The sequence below is a fragment of the Silurus meridionalis genome, chromosome 12, assembly GCF_014805685.1.
Source record: "Silurus meridionalis isolate SWU-2019-XX chromosome 12, ASM1480568v1, whole genome shotgun sequence".
NCBI lineage: Eukaryota > Metazoa > Chordata > Actinopteri > Siluriformes > Siluridae > Silurus > Silurus meridionalis.
In genome coordinates, this window is record NC_060895.1 from 24,614,963 (window position 1) to 24,633,902 (window position 18,940).

Below are 18,940 nucleotides of genomic sequence, written 5' to 3' on the forward strand. Positions count from 1 at the left end.
TGTAGAGTCATAACTGTGGGCGTGCCGATTATCGTTTGCACGATACCTCACGATATTTAATTATTGGTATATCGATATTCATCATTTTCAGAAACCTCTGGAAAAAGCTCCAGAAACTCGTCAGGGTTCAGAACATCCGTATCCTTATTCTGAATAAAAATGAACAGTTCATCGTGATAAAATCCGCGACAGTTTTGATGGGATCTTCGGCACGTCTCGTTATAACTCACTAAAATAGTACGTTTTTTTCCAACTTTCACATCAATCAATCAAACAAAAAGAATTAATATGGAAATATATCTACTATTTATTTTTATACATTTGCACCATACGTGTTCAAGAAGTATCAGGACTAAAAGGTTAAACAGGGTCCGAAATGTTAAAAAATTTAACCACAATAAAAAAGAAGAAAAAAAGAAATCATACAGGTTTTATATTTTCATTTTTTTTTTCTTTTCCTTGTTGAAGTAGTTAAATAAAACCCGCCGTACGCCAAGCGTCTGAGGTAACGGTTGTGTTTTGGTGTCTTGGTCACCACGGAAATCAGAATATCAATCGATAATCGAGTCCTAAAAATACCAGGAGGATGTTAAAAAAAAATCAAAAACAAAACGGTTCTTGTTAAAGAGCTGAACGTCACCGCGAGCTGATGAGCAGAAATAACGACTACTCGACTCGTTACTCAAAAGTCCCGCGGAGGTATAAAATGACAAAAGTCAGTCGCTTGAACGGACGACGTCTGGGGAGGGATGTCTTTACGAGGACGTCTGGAGGTGCGTGTGCGTGTTCGAGTCTTTCGGAAAGCTGGTGACCTCCACCATGGCGGCGCCCGTGTGAGGCACCGCCGTGTTCATGATGTGTCTCTGTAAATGCTTTACCCAGTCCTCCTGCACCGACAGAGGCCCCTGGAAGACCAGATCACAAAACCTGCACAACGGGAAATAAAATGCAGGTGAAGACTTGATATTTATTTCAAAATTTACATCATCAGGGGCCCAAGCACTGAGGTTTACATCATCAGGGGCCCAAGCACTGAGGTTTACAATATTAGGGGCCCAATGATGTAGTCGTTATATTTTTAATCCAGATAAAAAAAATCACTTGTTTTATATATATTTATGTTTTAAATATGTAAGAAATGAAAGACTTTGAAAAGTGTTTGATTTCTTTGATTTCCTGTTCTCACTCAGAACGTTGTAGTGGTTTGCATACACTGTGGTTAATATGTTAAAATCCTCATCCACATTACCTGCAGGTGAGTCGATATATTTCCTCAGGAGTGTGTAGCAACGGATACGTTTTCTTCTTAGACCCAGACCGTGACCTCTGTTTCCTTTTACAGTCATATGCTGAAAGAATTATGAGAGATAAGATATACAAGGTTTAGTTTAGGTTTTAACTTATTAGGTCCCTGTAAGTACCCATGATGTACGTTATTGGGCCCCGTAAGTACCGTGATGTACGTTATTAGGCCCCCTAAGTACCGTGATGTACGGTTTTAGGCCCCCTAAGTACCGTGATGTACGGTTTTAGGCCCCATAAGTACCGTGATGTACGGTTTTAGGCCCCCTAAGTACCGTGATGTACGGTTTTAGGCCCCCTAAGTACCGTGATGTACGGTTTTAGGCCCCCTAAGTACCGTGATGTACAGTTTTAGGCCCCATAAGTACCGTGATGTACGGTTTTAGGTCCCCTAAGTACCGTGATGTACGGTTTTAGGTCCCCTAAGTACCGTGATGGACGTTATTGGGCCCCGTAAGTACCGTGATGGACGTTATTGGGCCCCGTAAGTACCGTGATGTACGTTATTAGGCCCCGTAAGTACCGTGATGTACGTTATTAGGCCCCCTAAGTACCGTGATGTACGTTATTAGGCCCCGTAAGTACAGTGATGGACGTTATTAGGCCCCGTAAGTACCGTGATGGACGTTATTGGGCCCCGTAAGTACCGTGATGGACGTTATTGGGCCCCGTAAGTACCGTGATGGACGTTATTGGGCCCCGTAAGTACCGTGATGGACGTTATTGGGCCCCGTAAGTACCGTGATGGACGTTATTGGGCCCCGTAAATACCGTGATGGACGTTATTGGGCCCCGTAAGTACCATGATGGACGTTATTGGGCCCCATAAGTACTGTGATGTACGTTATTAGGCCCTGTAAGTACCGTGATGTATGTTATTAGGCCCTGTAAGTACCGTGATGGACGTTATTGGGCATCATAAGTACCGTGATGTACGTTATTAGGCCCTGTAAGTACCGTGATGTTATTAGGCCCTGTAAGTACCGTGATGGACGTTATTGGGCCTCATAAGTACCGTGATGTACGTTATTAGGCCCTGTAAGTACCGTGATGTATGTTATTAGGCCCTGTAAGTACCATGATGGACGTTATTAGGGCGCCACAGTCGCCACTGGTTCGCTCATTAAGGATAACCTTACAGATATAAGAAACAGACTTATAGGCATTAAAGTTAAACAGTTTTGAAGTTTTTTAAATTATACAACTGTATTACCTCGTTATCTCTGTAAAGTTGTTTTGAGACAATGTCCATTGTTAAAATCGCAATTGGAAACACGTTAATATAAAAACGACTCACTTGTTCCTTCCAAAAGTGCGTTTCTTTTCCGTCGTGCGTAAGCTCGTAAGTGATTGGACAGACTGACTCCGCTTTGAAACGTCGTGTTACAGTGAACGCACACTTTTCTGTTAAGATCACTTTTCTCTGTAACAGGAAAGAAAGAAAATGTCGAAAAATAAATTTAAAATGAATATACTCAAATATCAAAGATTTCCAAACATCCAGTATTTTTATCCAACTTAATTACATTAGTCTGAATTAATTCCCATCTCTTGAATTTTTTTTTGCGAAATGATTGTCCTGATTCTGTGACATCATTGGTCACATGACCAGTCTTATTAATTGTTCAATCACATTATTGATATTTAAATGCGATTATACAGTAATGTGTAGAACACACACACACACACACGGCTTATTGAGAATAGCAGCAAATTAAAGATGTAAAATTGAATTTTGTATGATGGTTTTAGCTTCATATATCCTTATTAAGAGAATGTAAACAAAAGGTATAAATGTTTTACAAATTTAAATAGTCAAAACCCAAGAAACTTTTCTTGATATATAAAAGAATATAAAAAAAATCGAAAAGGAACTCGACTATTGTAAAATCTTAACCCTTATTACAAACGTAAAAAAAATTTAATGATGCAAAACTTCATTTCGTGAAGAATTTCATGACAATTTTTACAATTTTACACACAGCACCTGTGAAAAGTGTTGAAACAGACTTTTATGGACATGTGCATGTTGCTTTGGTTTCTATATAACAAACTCTGAGGTAAAAGGCAAAAGCACACAGGAATTGGACAGTAAATGAGTGGAGGAAAGTTCTGGATTTATTAAAAAAAAAAAAAAAAAAAAAAAAAACATCTGGACATTTGTAGATTAGTTTCGGCTAACTTCATAAAGTCACATAACCGAGTTTGTGCACAGAAACTCAAGGAACACGGATGTGTCTCACAAAAAACATAAAAAACCCCTACATTTCCACACTATTTACAGGCTCTGTATATACTGGAAGCTCTTTATAACTGTAAAAAAGTGTTTTAAAATGCACACTATGATTTTATTACATAACGAGTTTGGGGTTTTTCTCATTACATAAATTGTCCTTATTTTTGGATTTTAAATACTAAAATCTTTAGGTTTAAAAATAGCTACAAAGTGACATATACTAGAAAATTAACCAATTATAATAATGTGCAGTTGAGTTTTTCAGAGATGCTGCAAACAAATGTTGTGATGTTGAATTTGAATATTCAAATTAAATATTCAAGACTGAACATGCAAATCAGAAAAAAAACAAAAACACCCCAGATGTTTCAGGTCAGTATGGTGTATATGGGTTTGCCAGCTAACAACATAAATTCCTGAGGTATTGATAAGAAATGTTTTAGAGGTATTTTAACACCATGTGCTGCATGGGTTTATAGTAGAACCTGGCAGCAGTTCAATTTACATAAACTTACACCTACTTTGGATATTCCAAGTGATACTGAGCAAATAGTTGCTATAAAAACAAATGCAAATTATTTTTTTATTGGCTCAACTTCCGAAAACTTTTCTATTCAAATTTAGTTCCGATTTCCTATACTTGTACTTTAAACAAGAATAAAATAAACATACGGATGGATGTATTTAAAAAGGAATAATGAAACGTATTTGTTAAACTATTTACTAACACAACGAATTTTCCTAAATAGTACTGATAAAAAAAAAGAAGAAATGAACGAGTACCTGATACTGAGTTTGGTAGTTGTGCTGATGGATCGCGCTCTTTGACGGCATTAACAACCAGAGCTTTCCTCGCCGTCTGCAAGGTCTTGGCTTTGGCCTCCTCGTGAGCTCTCCTCTTCTTCAGAATACCTATCAGATCGCTCGACGGCGATCCTTTCGTTGGGTCTTTATTACTCTCTGTCCTTTTCTTTTCCTCCGCCAGCCGAGAGGAAACTTGCCCGTGTTGTTTGGCGCCTTGTGCAAAACGCTGCACTTTTGCTGTGGAAATGACGAGACCGTTACTGAATTTGAAGGGATAAAAAGAGCCCCTGGAGCGGCACTTCTTTTTAAGGGCCCGTAATTTTTTCTGGAACTGCTTCTTGTCACGCATCAGTTCTTTCAGGATGACCACGGGCGATTTGGCCGCTGACGTAGAGCATGGCTTCCTCAGCCTCTTCAGATGACCACGGACGTGATTGGATAATCCGGTCTTGGTTTCGAACCTCTGTCTACACAGTGGGCAAGTGAGTTCCGATTTCGGCTCTGAAGGCGGCTCGATCGAGGGCATGCCAACCTCTGTTACCACAAGAAATAAACAACGCACAGGAGGACATATCAGTCCAGTCATCAGCACTGCGTTCGTTATGACGGGCCTTTTACACTATCATCTGCAAACGTTTGAGGACACCTGACCATTTTCATTCTATTAGCATTACAGCTTCCCTTCACTGGAACCAAGAGGCCCAAACCTGTCCTTTTTCCATGGTGGAAAAAACCCTGTCCACAAAGCAAGCTCCAGGAAGACATGGTTGTTGGGGTTAAAGTTGGAATAGAAGAACTCAGGAGTCTTGCCATGACCATTCTTAACCCAAATAAAAAGTTCACCTTTAGGATGAACTGGAACAACAGCTTCCCACCAAACCTTCTTGGTAGACACGAGTGCCTGACCTTACTACTGCTCTTGGGGCTGAATCCTAAATCTCCATTTCAAATGTAAAATTGAGAGCTCTTTTGCTCCGTCTTTGGCAGTAATCAAAAGTAATCAAATTAAAAGGTCGTTCTTAACTAACGATTGAAACATATATTAAACAACACAAGCCTCTCCAATCAGTGCACTTGTTAGCAGGTTTTGGTCCTAGTGCCAACCTGTAGCCTAAACTACAGCATGTTGAAGGTTTGCTAACAAGGCAGTTACAAAACATTGATAAGAACCTCCACTCTGAGAGACACCAAGCTGACGCTCTGTAACGTCAGGTAATGTCGGCTGGCTTTAGTTTTATTTTCAGCGTGCACCATCGGCTCTGGTCGGACGACATCAGCTGTATTGCGGTAAAGCTTTACGAATCCGTTAGTAATGATCACAGCAGGAGTAAACACTGCTTGCTTTATATATTCACAGTTTGAGATCTTCTGGTTTCCCTGTTTGGATGCCAAATACAGACTACTGCCACCTGGTGGAATGGGAGAGTTCTGTTCACTCACGCGAGCGCAGAAGGTAGATGCTAGTTGGCTGTCGGCGGTCTTTTTTTGCTCCTAAGCAGGCTACGTGAGGTGACACCACAGTCAGCTTTCCCGAGAGCTAGTTCTTTGGCGACGGTTTGGTGTGTCTTGAGTGTGCCTTAAATCTTGTTAAGTTGACCAGGTAGATCTTTTCAGAAAGTTAGCAGGCAGAGGGGGCAGAGGGTTATACCAGTGGAATGGCAATCTGCTTGCTGCAAGAGGCAGCGTCGCATATTCCACAGCAACGCTCAACTGCTCGCAGATGCACCAATGTTTATCGGCCATTTAATTAAAAAATGCCAAACATCGGCCCCAGAAATATCAACCTCTACTGAAAAGTTCAGTAAAACAACAGCTTCCCACCAAACCTACTTGACGGACATGAAAGCCTGACCTCGTTAGTGCTCTTGGGACTGAATCCTACATCTTCATTTTACATGTAAAACGGAGATCTCTTCTGGTCCGTCTCTGGCAGTAGTCAAAAACAATAGTGTGAAAAGTGACCACTCCAAATCGTCTTCTTTATAACCACAAACGAATGATTTACAATCAAGCATTAAAACATGTAACAATTTCATCTTGTAAGCTGCGTTTTCAAACATTTGCAAAATAAATTATAGGGTGACAGACAAGATAGAGTTGCTTTAGGAGTAGATATAATAAATTGTACCATTCATTAACTTTGTCTAGTTACTGTAAAACAATGGAGCCTTCAGAAAACAAAAGGTTTTGACCAACTATTGAAAAATCTTGTGCTTGGCCAAACCTTAAGAAAACACAGAAAAGCTTTCTAGCAGTTTGGTGACATAGGAACACTAAGCTCACCAGTATTTACCATGCAAACCAGTTTCTGTTGCATGGGCTATAGGGAACACTGTTTGGACCAAGGTTTGTCGACACCTGACCATAAGATTGGTTGGTGGATTTTCAAGCTCCACCTGTCCTCCAGAAAATAAAAGTGTAGTTGTTTTAATTGACTTGCATTAACGACCTAATTGCTTGCTTGTGGTTGCTTTGAATGTATGTATGTCTTAGAAAGACTGTTCGTACCATGAATTTGTTCGTAAATTGTTACTGTGTTCGTTATTGACAGCGCATATCGCCTAATGATGTAAGAGCTATAAATACTATCAAAAACAATAAAATATACTAAAACCAATCGAAATAATATAAATATTAATAAATAAATAGGTTTGTTAGTACCCGCAAAAGTTTCTGAGGTGAATGTTTGTAAAGTGGGGAGCGTCTGTATATAAATCCTGCTGTTCATTGAACCCCACCTGTCATTCCTTTATTCCCCACAAAAGGGACCTTCCCTACACTTTGAGAACCGCTGTTAAAGCCCATTATAGTCCTTGAAATGTAAACTTCAGATCTTGGAGGGTACAGAAAGAGTGTAAAAAGAAAAACAAGTAGAAAGAAACGCTTACCTGTTTTAACCCGAGATACTGTTGCAATCCTTCTCCGAACAGGAGGCACTTTATCATGAGACGCCACATGGGCAGCAGACACAACATGACGCGCTTTATAGCTTATGCCCACCCTGTGGAGATGCCCTCGTACGTGGTTGGAGAGAGCGATTCCTGACTGAAACACCGCCGGACAATAAGGGCAAGACTTCAAATCGACCATAAAGTCCCCGTTTTTCAATATGGCCTCTGGTTCGTCGGTATCACCGCACACTTCCGTTTCCATGCATTCTTCTTTGATCGAAACGGTCTGGGAAAAACCATGCTTTTGATCCGGGAGGTCACATGAACTTCTAAAGGAGCTGTTGTTGACGAGGACGCCATCTTTAGCGTTGCATTTGTTAATAAGGTATAGACTGGAGTTTTTCTGAAAGATTTGCCTGCATTTGGGGAAATCGATCAGGATATCTTGGCCTTGTAGGTTGTGGAACGGAGTGGACATTTTTCTTTTGGAAGGGGACTTCTTTAACTTCTCCGAGGGGGCGCGTTTGTGGTTAGTGCTTGAGGTTTCTCCGGTAGAACAGTCATTCTTACAGCCCTGACCGCTACCTTCGGATTCAAAAGTGCAACCCGAGCCGCTGTTCTTTAGTGCAAATAGTTTGCCCTTGCACTTGGCAGGGGACAGTGATCCCTTGTCTGGATTGAGGGAATCATCACTGCAGCATTTACGATTCATGAGGTCTGGACTTGCAGCCCTAAGAACAATTTCATCATAGTCTGGAGCTGACCTGCTTTCCGAGTTACGATTCTTCTTCCGGGATATGAACGTGTGAATGGATTTGTCGAGTTTTGATTCACTTTTGCTCTCGGCAGTGTCTCCTGATTTTGGTTTATCAATTTGCGGAAGACCGTTCGAGTCTTCCGGTTCTAGGAATTCTTGCGCTTTGCATTCAGGTGAGTGTAAACGGCTGCCGTTTTCTGAGTCAAGTTTTCCAAATAGCAAATCTTTTTTGCGATTCTTTACTGAGTTTGTTTTTCTTTTATCCGACTTACAGACTTTCTGTCTCTGTATTACATCTCGCCTTCTGATGATGGTACAGTGAACACCAGTGACCTGATGCTTGCCGAGCATATGTGAAATTAGCTCGTGTTTACTAGCCGCCAAGAATTTACACTTTTCACAGGGGTAATACCGTTTGTCTTTTCCATGCGTTTTTGCGTGCTGGACAAAGATATTGGGGCAGTTGGTTCCGAAAGCGCACTGTGGACACTGTAACCTTGCGTCCTTGCCCTCGTTTATCATTTCGTCAGTTTCTGTAACCGCATCGACAAACTGACGCCGGTTTGTCTGGTGGACGGTGATGTGTTTCAAGAGCGAGGTGTGATTATAAAAGTCCTTTCCACACTCTTTGCATATGAATGGCTTTTGATTCGTACAGTTTCTCGTGCGCGATTGCGAACGAGATTTGTCCTTAAAAGAGCTATTGCTGGGAAATAAAGCAGGCTCCTCCTCGGAGTCTCCAGACAGACGTTTCCGAACATACCCAGGCTTCGGACCATTCTTTCGGGTTTTTGCTGGTTTCTGTAAAAGGTGTTTGAAGGCCACGGCTGTTCCGTTTGAGTACTGTGATTTGTTCGATATCGGCGAGTGCATTTTGGATTCAGGGTTTGCTGCGTTTTGACTGCTCTCTCCAAGATTTTCGGTAGGACTTACCATCACTACCTTGTCCGATTTACACTTCCCTCTAGAAGCAGCAGCTTCTGTTTCATAACAGTCCTTATCCTCCAGGAGAAACTTCATGAACTCTGTCTGGGGATTCCACTCCAGTTCATCTCCATCATCGTAACTGTCCAGTGAATTTCCTGGAGAATCCACATCGAATCCCCATATGCCCCGGTTTTCCACATCTTCAGCCTTTACCATCTGCCTTATAGACATTTCTCCATCTTTTCGAAGCGACTCGTGAGCTTCTACCTGGCTGGTCTGCATGTTGGTATAATTTTGTGCGTGTGTCGACAGCAATTCTGGTACGTTTTTAGAGATGTCCAATAACGTTTCTTCTGAAGCGCTGGGCGAAGCCGATCCATTGACATAGGCAGCTTTGGCGAGTCCATCAGTGTCAATAAAACTAACACGTTTTAGAAGATTTACTTGGTCACCGTTTGGTGTCATGTTCTCATCTGGGCACTGCATTGATGCTTCTAATACACTTTGTTCGAGGGAAAATGCCAGCTTGCTCTTTAGAGGTGCAGAGAATTCTGACATGGGCGTATCATTTTCCTCTTTCTTGGTACTCTCCTTGAAAGCAGACATACCTCAGGACTATGTCTGGGGAGTTAAATATAAAAAAAATAAAATTATTTTGAATGAAGGTCAAATCGGTATTAGAATTTTACAGCACCACATCGCTGTTGAATTCTGGATTGTGATTGGTCAGGAGGTACTGATTAATTCTGTGTAGTAATCATCTGCTAATTACCAGTTACTTGCTGAATAATGCACTGTAAATATTTACTCAAGTTTATCCAATTCCAAGATACGACCTAAATCCTAACAACCGTCTCTATGGCTGTGTATTAATAATACTACTAGGGGTTGACCGATACTGATAGCTAGGTTGGATCGTACTTGCCGATAACTAATTCATTTCAAAATACTGGATACAAAAAAAACAAAAGAGATTCACCCCTAGAGGCCGCTTTCATTCTGTATAACGCAACCTGGAAAAACTAGCGGCATGGATTTTTTTTTAATCGGCTAAAATGATGACTCGTCGACCTCTAAATAGTACGTTTTTCAGTATGAAAAACATGAATTAGGTTTTTCCCGGTTTCGCTTCTGAACGATGTAATACACTTTGACATTAAGACATAAATAGGCGTCCTGTCAGAGGACATCTGTAGCAGATTCACACAGAATATTAAGAGAAATCGGGCTGTGTTTAAACCCGAGGATAAAATCCGTCCCTGCGTGGTCTGATCAGCAAGAACAGTGGTTTACACTCTGTCTCTTTTGCTGAAACGAAAATCACATATTTAGTACAGTAGCCTTTTGTTTCCAAGCAGAATTTTCCAGCAGATTTTCTCTCATGTAGCTGTGGAGGGTGTTCCTGCTAACGAAACCTATAAATGAGAGGTTTACACTCTACACACGCTACACACTCTACACACTTGTACTTATGATCTGACCACACAGGACAAATGGATTTTGTCCCCATCCCCCCCCTTCCCCCAAAGCCCCACGCTCATGCCGTGTCACAGGCCTGAATAACATACACTGAGGTAAGAGCTATCAACCCTCTTCTGCACCCCTGAGCTCATAGACACCCATTTTTTCTGCCATAATATCTTCCTGATGAGCAAACTACAGTAATCCGCTGTTTATCACTGTGGTTACGTTACGAAACCGCCCGCGATAAACAGAAACCACCCCAAAAATTATATTTTATGTATATAAAATCGGCTGTTTCTCGGCATGTCGAATCAGCAACGGAGCTCGTCGGCAAAAAAAGACAATCCGATTGGCTAATTAGCTTAGCAAATGAGCAAAAAAAAAAAAAGAAGCTACACGAGTCGTTTAGTAACGATCGAGGCAAACGATTAGAAACGCTGCTCGCTTTATATATTCACAGCTCTAGCTCTACCGGTTTCCCTGTTTGGATGCCGAATACAGACTACTGCCACCTGTTGGTGGGAGTTATATTCTCTCACGCAAGCACAAAACGTTCACGCGCGGTTTGGCGTATAAGATGCGCCCTCCTCGTAATAATGTGCCAATGCCGATTAATAAAAAAAAAAAATACAGCAATTCTAATCTATCATATGATATTACCAATTACATCCTGTGAATTATAACCTCATAAATATTATTATTATTATTCTTTTTTTGAATCACTGTACAGGTTACAGTCGTGTGACACGGTTTTGGCGGGTAGACGTATATTTAAATCGAGTTTTCAGGATAACATACTGCTGCTCCTGAAGGTCCAGAAATACAGAAAGCCCATGAAAAACTCAGGATCAGAAAATGTGTTTTACACGTGATAATCTCGCAGGCAAAAGCAAAAATAAATCGACTTACATCATGTTTACAATTTGAGAAAGAGATAAAAAAAAAAAATGACAATGCACAGGGAAAGGGAAGTTTACGCTCCACTGTCATTAGAAGTTTGGAAAACTTGGTGCAAGTGCAGAAAAACATGAGACACGGGTTTTATAGGGACATGGTCCTCATTAATGTCATGTCTTGTTGATCAGGTCAGATTTTTGCCTTCTCGTAGAGCTGCTTTTTTTTCAGTCCTGCAGCCTGTTCAAGTCTGAAAAGAGCATCAGGGCAGATTTCATCGATCCGAGCACACGTGTAATACAACAAATCTGCTGTTTATTGATCATTATTATTATTATTATTATTATTAATAAAACCTGCTATTGCTAAATGCAGCATGCTGGGAATAAGAACATAGTGTTAGCAAAGGAAGCAAGCCAGTGATTACCTATTATCTTTCACTAGGCTGAGATCGAAGATATCCCGAATCCTGCAACCGAAAGAGGTTTAATTGAGCATTAAAAGTAATATTTATACCTTTCTGTCGCTGAAAAAGGGAGCAGGAACACCGCAGGAGGATCATTTCATTTTTTGGAAATGCCTTCCATCCATTTCGAGGCCGCCATGTTTGCGCCGATGGTCCACGGACGAAACCATTCCGCGTCCCTGCGTGGGAAACCAAACCTCGGGTATCAGAACGGAAGTAACAAAGCACGCGTTTTACACCACTTTTATAAATCGCAAATGAACACAAGAGCATCTCTGAACATCTCTAAATCGAAATTTTTACAAAGCAGTCACGTGAATTGTGCAATAATTGTAAATGCTCTACATGGAGGTCACCTATAGACTAGTGGTACAGTCCGGATAGCTGGCACCGAACACCCAGGTCGAGTGAGAGCAGTGTGGCGAAGGCAGGACACCACAAAGGAGCTCTGTGTTTTTAATCAATTCCACGTCAAATAAAATCGTGTTAACGACATAAATACGCGTGGACACGTTTCATGGAATGATAAGACACGTGTAATATAGGGTTCAGACACGATTAATCGAGAAAAGGAGCGTTTTTTCGGTGTGTGAAAAGACAATCCGGCAGTCTCCTCAGAGCTAATCATGAACACAAGTTAAATAATAACAATAAAAGGTATAAATCGACTCAAAAATCATGTTATATTTCGTCTTGTGTGTTTTTTTTTCAATATATAAACATTAATTTGGCTAAAAAACAACAATATTTACATTTTCATCCCCCCAAAGTTCTGTCAGGGATTATTTATTTATCTGTGTACATTTCTAAACTCTTTAATACTGCTATATTATTGAATTTCTAATTCCACATTTAATATAAATACCCAAAATAAATAAATTGCACTGAAATACAAGAGAATAGTTTTATTTATTCACCAGTCAGTGTATGCTAATTAACACTACAGGTAATTTTGCTTTGTTTTTATGATGTTTTATATAAAAAAACAGGGCCTTTTTTTTTTTACTTTCACAAGACGATAATTTCTTGTTTATTTAAACAAAAAAATAATTTCAAACATTTTTCTGTGAACAGGATTTGGTTTCAGTAGCTAATGGGTGGGTCGCGTCCCAAATCCATCCCTACTTCCCGTGAATGTACCCTACATAGGATTAAGAGTGACGTCTTATCTAGTGCACTAGGATGCCATTTGAGATGAAGCCACTGGATCACCCATTTTCTTATCCTTGGGTTTATTTATAGCGTTCGATTTTTATTCGTTTATTTATTTTTTTTGTCGCATTTCATTTTGTCAATTGCGACTTTAACATTTTTATGAAAAATAAAACCAAACTCGACCTTCAACCGGATTGAGGTTTAATATAGGCAGGCAAATTTTATACAGCCTTGCGAGCTAGCAAAAAAGTTAGCCTACCGCGAGATCGCGTCTCGAGACCAACCGGCTAGGTTAGCTTAGCATGCTAAAGTGTACACAATAATTATAATCAAATCAACAGCAGATCGATTATTTTACCTATTTTAGGTGTAATATCGGATGTTGTTAGTTGTGTAATATTGAGGTTGTTAGTTGTGTAATATCGGAGGTTGTTAGTTGTGTGATATCGGAGGTTGTTAGTTGTGTGATATCGGAGGTTGTTAGTTGTGTGATATAGGAGGTTGTTAGTTGTGTGATATCGAGGTTGTTAGTTGTGTAATATCAAGGTTGTTAGTTGTGTGATATCGGAGGTTGTTAGTTGTGTGATATCGAGGTTGTTAGTTGTGTGATATCGGAGGTTGTTAGTTGTGTGATATAGGAGGTTGTTAGTTGTGTGATATCGAGGTTGTTAGTTGTGTGATATCGGAGGTTGTTAGTTGTGTAATATCGAGGTTGTTAGTTGTGTGATATCGAGGTTGTTAGTGTGATATCGGAGGTTGTTAGTTGTGTAATATCAAGGTTGTTAGTTGTGTGATATCGGAGGTTGTTAGTTGTGTGATATCGGAGGTTGTTAGTTGTGTGATATCGGAGGTTGTTAGTTGTGTAATATCGGAGGTTGTTAGTTGTGTGATATAGGAGGTTGTTAGTTGTGTGATATCGGAGGTTGTTAGTTGTGATATCGAGGTTGTTAGTTGTGTAATATCGAGGTTGTTAGTTATGTAATATCGAGGTTGTTAGTTGTGTAATATCGAGGTTGTTAGTTGTGTAATATCGGAGGTTGTTAGTTGTGTGATATCGGAGGTTGTTAGTGTGATATCGAGGTTGTTAGTGTGTAATATCGGAGGTTGTTAGTTGTGTAATATTGAGGTTGTTAGTTGTGTGATATCGGAGGTTGTTAGTTGTGTGATATCGGAGGTTGTTAGTTGTGTAATATCGAGGTTGTTAGTTGTGTGATATCGGAGGTTAGTTGTGTAATATCGGAGGTTGTTAGTTGTGTGATATAGGAGGTTGTTAGTTGTGTGATATCGGAGGTTGTTAGTAGTGTGATATCGAGGTTGTTAGTTGTGTAATATCGAGGTTGTTAGTTGTGTAATATCGAGGTTGTTAGTTGTGTGATATTGGAGGTTGTTAGTTGAGTAATGTCGGATGTTGTTAGTTGTGTTATATCGGAGGTTGTTAGTTGTGTATTATCGGAGGTTGTTAGTTGTGTAATATCGGAGGTTGTTAGTTGTGTGATATCGAGGTTGTTAGTTGTGTAATATCGGAGGTTGTTAGTTGTGTATTATCGGAGGTTGTTAGTTGTGTAATATCGGAGGTTGTTAGTTGTGTAATATTAAGGTTGTTAGTTGTGTAATATCGGAGGTTGTTAGTTGTATATTATCGGAGGTTGTTAGTTGTGTAATATCGGAGGTTGTTCGTTGTGTAGTATCGGAGGTTGTTCGTTGTGTAATATCGGAGGTTGTTCGTTGTGTAGTATTGAGGTTGTTAGTTGTGTAGTATCGAGGTTGTTAGTTGTGTAGTATCGAGGTTGTTAAAATGGTGATTTTTATTGTATCAATGTTTTAGATGTAATTGTCACCTCTTTATTTCTGAATGTTTGGGATTGTAAATCAATTACTTTTTTAAGTTGAAATAATTGACACTGACACACATCTGTTTTGTTTCCAGCTGCATTTAATAAGAAGCCAGAAGATGGTGGAGTCATCATCAGAGTTCACCTTTTCTCTGGAGAACCTGTTCTTTGACAGACCAGTGGTCCAGAAAGTGTGAGTTCCCCTGAAACCAAACATAAAACGTGGCAGAATTTTAAAACCTACATCACACACTGATAACACGACTATGAACTGTCAGGTGATGTGAAGATCAAAGCTGAGGTGTTGGAGGAAGGAAACGTGTGTGTGCCAAGTGTAGGCGTTTGAGCGACTTAAACAAGGTCTAAAGGGTGATATTTGGATGACCAGGTCAGAGGGGTTTTGTGGGGGGGGGCACCTACCAAAATCTCTCCAAGGAAGACCATCTGGTGAACTGGTGACAGGGCTCAAGGCTCACGAGGCACGAAGGGCGGCACGAATGATCTAATCTCACAGATCATCTACTCTCTGCATTTGCTGGAGAAGGTTAATGCTGGATGAATCTTCTTGCACATTCACACTGGAAGTCACTGTTCAGGAATGGTTTGAGGAACATGACAAAGAATGAAAGATGTTGATTTAGACACCTTATTCAGCTGATGCATCTGTAATAGGTTTCTGTTTTGCATTTGATCTTCTGGTTGTTCTCCAGGAAGCCGTTATGTCAGGAGCAGAGCGCGTGGAAGCTAGATGCCGCGCCTGAAATTTCAACAATCCCGGCAACTCAGGAGCTCCAGAAAGAGGCAGAAAGCCTGGCTTCTACCGGTCAGTGTTCTTACATCAGGGTCTTCAGGTTTGAGGGTGTGGGTTAGCAGTTTCCTGGTTAACTCCATGAACGCCAATACCCTCTCACTCTTCTCCTTTCAAGCTTGCTTTCAGAGGCCAAAGAAGTTTCTACCCTCTTTCCGAAGACCCGGCGTCACCGTAGCACACAGCATCCAAAGTCAGGTGATGAGTGAAGACCAAGACCAAGTCTGGAGTCCTGAAATATCTGTGTCTGGGTTCCGTCCTAATCTCAGTAGCCACCAGGACGTCCCTGACGCACCGCAGAACCCGGGAGGAAGAAGATTTTTTCGTCCCACTGGCAATCAACTCAAAACTCGGTAAACACAGTGTCACAGCTTCAGGGTGACGGTAACCATGGTAACGCCTACCTAGCTCAAGGGACATTTCTATACAGCTTGTACAAACAGCGCGCTAATTTAAACGCTAAAGATTCACAAAACAATATAATAAAATGGACGTGTTGTATTTTCCCGTTTTCCTCTTTACAACCTTGTAGGTTATTTAATCCTCCCATGAGGAAGCGCCACGGTGTTTCCTTTTCAGCAACGACGCATCACAGCATCGAATCGGACCCTTCGGATGCTGCGGTCGCTATGGCGACAGAGCGTCCTCCCCTGCCCCCTGTCGAAGCTGCTTCCTGTAGCTCCATCGGGGAGGTCAAAAAGAAGGAGGGACGCAACAATCAACAACAGAACTGCTCTGTCGTTCGCCCTTTTTCTCCCAAACCTCTTCAGATACAAGGTGATGTAGATACACAACATGCACTTGTTCAGAGGGGTTTATGGTTTCTAGGGGACACGTGCATGTTGCTTTGGTTTTTATATAACAAACCCTATGAAGATTCACATTAACCAAACAAATATATAAATGTCCAGATGTTCCACTTTATTTTTATTGAAGAATTCTCCCTCAGCATGAAGAAGAGCTTTCCACACTCTCAGCATCTGAGTGTGTTGTGTAGAAACAAAAGGAACATGCATGTGATTCAAAACCCATGAAAGTCTCCAAACTTTTCACAGCCACTGTCGCAAACAGACACATTGATGTTTCACAGCCAAATAACATCTGTCCAGAGGTGCTTCTACAGAAAACACGATTAAAGATCTTTTATACGAGACAAACGTGAGTCACATGCAGGTTAATAAATGAGTAATTATCATTTAAGGCACATCAGGACCAGGGATCCTCCGCCCCGTGTCTGAAATCCGTATCCTTTTCCTTCCTGCCCTCTGAGGAAAAACACCCTGTAACTCAGTAATAATCCCTTAGTGATATTCATCCAGCGCTAAAGTTCAGGAGCATCTTTAACGACTTCCCCTACTTCAACTACGTGCAGTCTAAAGCCCTGGATGATGTGAGTGTTATAGAAACACATCTCTTTTACTAACCCTAACCCTACACGACTTGTTCTCCTCTCTAACTGATTCCTGAGGTGTTGGAGGAAGGAAACGTGTGTGTGCCAAGTGTAGGCGTTTGAGCGACTTAAACAAGGTCTAAAGGGTGATATTTGGATGACCAGGTCAGAGGGGTTTTGTGGGGGGGGGCACCTACCAAAATCTCTCCAAGGAAGACCATCTGGTGAACTGGTGACAGGGCTCAAGGCTCACGAGGCACGAAGGGCGGCACGAATGATCTAATCTCACAGATCATCTACTCTCTGCATTTGCTGGAGAAGGTTAATGCTGGATGAATCTTCTTGCACATTCACACTGGAAGTCACTGTTCAGGAATGGTTTGAGGAACATGACAAAGAATGAAAGATGTTGATTTAGACACCTTATTCAGCTGATGCATCTGTAATAGGTTTCTGTTTTGCATTTGATCTTCTGGTTGTTCTCCAGGAAGCCGTTATGTCAGGAGCAGAGCGCGTGGAAGCTAGATGCCGCGCCTGAAATTTCAACAATCCCGGCAACTCAGGAGCTCCAGAAAGAGGCAGAAAGCCTGGCTTCTACCGGTCAGTGTTCTTACATCAGGGTCTTCAGGTTTGAGGGTGTGGGTTAGCAGTTTCCTAGTTAACTCCATGTACGCCAATACCCTCTCACTCTTCTCCTTTCAAGCTTGCTTTCAGAGGCCAAAGAAGTTTCTACCCTCTTTCCGAAGACCCGGCGTCACCGTAGCACACAGCATCCAAAGTCAGGTGATGAGTGAAGACCAAGACCAAGTCTGGAGTCCTGAAATATCTGTGTCTGGGTTCCGTCCTAATCTCAGTAGCCACCAGGACGTCCCTGACGCACCGCAGAACCCGGGAGGAAGAAGATTTTTTCGTCCCACTGGCAATCAACTCAAAACTCGGTAAACACAGTGTCACAGCTTCAGGGTGACGGTAACCATGGTAACGCCTACCTAGCTCAAGGGACATTTCTATACAGCTTGTACAAACAGCGCTAATTTAAACGCTAAAGATTCACAAAACAATATAATAAAATGGACGTGTTGTATTTTCCCGTTTTCCTCTTTACAACCTTGTAGGTTATTTAATCCTCCCATGAGGAAGCGCCACGGTGTTTCCTTTTCAGCAACGACGCATCACAGCATCGAATCGGACCCTTCGGATGCTGCGGTCGCTATGGCGACAGAGCGTCCTCCTGCCCCCTGTCGGCTGCTTCCTGTAGCTCCATCGGGGAGGTCAAAAAGAAGGAGGGACGCAACAATCAACAACAGAACTGCTCTGTCGTTTGCCCTTTTTCTCCCAAACCTCTTCAGATACAAGGTGATGTAGATACACAACATGCACTTGTTCAGAGGGTTTATGGTTTCTAGGGGACACGTGCATGTTGCTTTGGTTTTTATATAACAAACCCTATGAAGATTCACATTAACCAAACAAATATATAAATGTCCAGATGTTCCACTTTATTTTTATTGAAGAATTCTCCCTCAGCATGAAGAAGAGCTTTCCACACTCTCAGCATGTGAGTGTGTTGTGTAGAAACAAAAGGAACATGCATGTGATTCAAAACCCATGAAAGTCTCCAAACTTTTCACAGCCACTGTCGCAAACAGACACATTGATGTTTCACAGCCAAATAACATCTGTCCAGAGGTGCTTCTACAGAAAACACGATTAAAGATCTTTTATACGAGACAAACGTGAGTCACATGCAGGTTAATAAATGAGTAATTATCATTTAAGGCACATCAGGACCAGGGATCCTCCGCCCCGTGTCTGAAATCCGTATCCTTTTCCTTCCTGCCCTCTGAGGAAAAACACCCTGTAACTCAGTAATAATCCCTTAGTGATATTCATCCAGCGCTAAAGTTCAGGAGCATCTTTAACGACTTCCCCTACTTCAACTACGTGCAGTCTAAAGCCCTGGATGATGTGAGTGTTATAGAAACACATCTCTTTTACTAACCCTAACCCTACA

General features: G+C 41.3%; 2 protein-coding genes and 1 long non-coding RNA gene across 4 annotated transcripts in view; 2 read left to right on the forward strand and 1 right to left on the reverse strand.

Moving 5' to 3' along the window:
- Positions 1-287: 287 nt before the first annotated feature.
- Positions 288-12,386, reverse strand: znf644a (zinc finger protein 644a). 2 transcript variants are annotated; one of them, XM_046862321.1, is made up of 7 exons: positions 12,098-12,386; positions 11,792-11,920; positions 7,231-9,538; positions 4,322-4,876; positions 2,600-2,725; positions 1,250-1,349; positions 288-927 (listed from the first exon to the last, which is right to left on the reverse strand). In XM_046862321.1, exons 3-7 carry the CDS (start codon positions 9,521-9,523, stop codon positions 756-758), a joined length of 3,246 nt encoding a protein of 1,081 aa, XP_046718277.1. In that variant the 5' UTR covers positions 9,524-9,538; positions 11,792-11,920; positions 12,098-12,386; the 3' UTR covers positions 288-755. The 2 variants fall into 2 exon arrangements, with proteins under 2 accessions (XP_046718277.1, XP_046718278.1); XM_046862322.1 differs by having other exon boundaries at positions 4,322-4,579; positions 12,098-12,385.
- Positions 12,387-12,940: 554 nt separating this feature from the next.
- Positions 12,941-18,940, forward strand: part of hfm1 (helicase for meiosis 1) — a 35,411-nt gene continuing 29,411 nt past the window's right edge. Inside the window, exons 1-12 of the mRNA XM_046862470.1 lie at positions 12,941-13,187; positions 14,824-14,921; positions 15,439-15,551; positions 15,655-15,889; positions 16,069-16,313; positions 16,738-16,779; positions 16,856-16,926; positions 17,376-17,526; positions 17,630-17,864; positions 18,089-18,282; positions 18,706-18,747; positions 18,824-18,894. Of these exons, the coding sequence (XP_046718426.1) occupies positions 14,848-14,921; positions 15,439-15,551; positions 15,655-15,889; positions 16,069-16,313; positions 16,738-16,779; positions 16,856-16,926; positions 17,376-17,526; positions 17,630-17,864; positions 18,089-18,282; positions 18,706-18,747; positions 18,824-18,894 (1,473 nt within the window). The 5' untranslated portion in view covers positions 12,941-13,187; positions 14,824-14,847. The remainder of the gene's footprint in view (positions 13,188-14,823; positions 14,922-15,438; positions 15,552-15,654; positions 15,890-16,068; positions 16,314-16,737; positions 16,780-16,855; positions 16,927-17,375; positions 17,527-17,629; positions 17,865-18,088; positions 18,283-18,705; positions 18,748-18,823; positions 18,895-18,940) is intronic.
- On the forward strand, positions 17,198-18,158 carry LOC124394239. The gene is made up of 4 exons (XR_006927456.1): positions 17,198-17,247; positions 17,414-17,526; positions 17,630-17,864; positions 18,042-18,158. It is a non-coding gene; the product is annotated as an uncharacterized LOC124394239 (long non-coding RNA).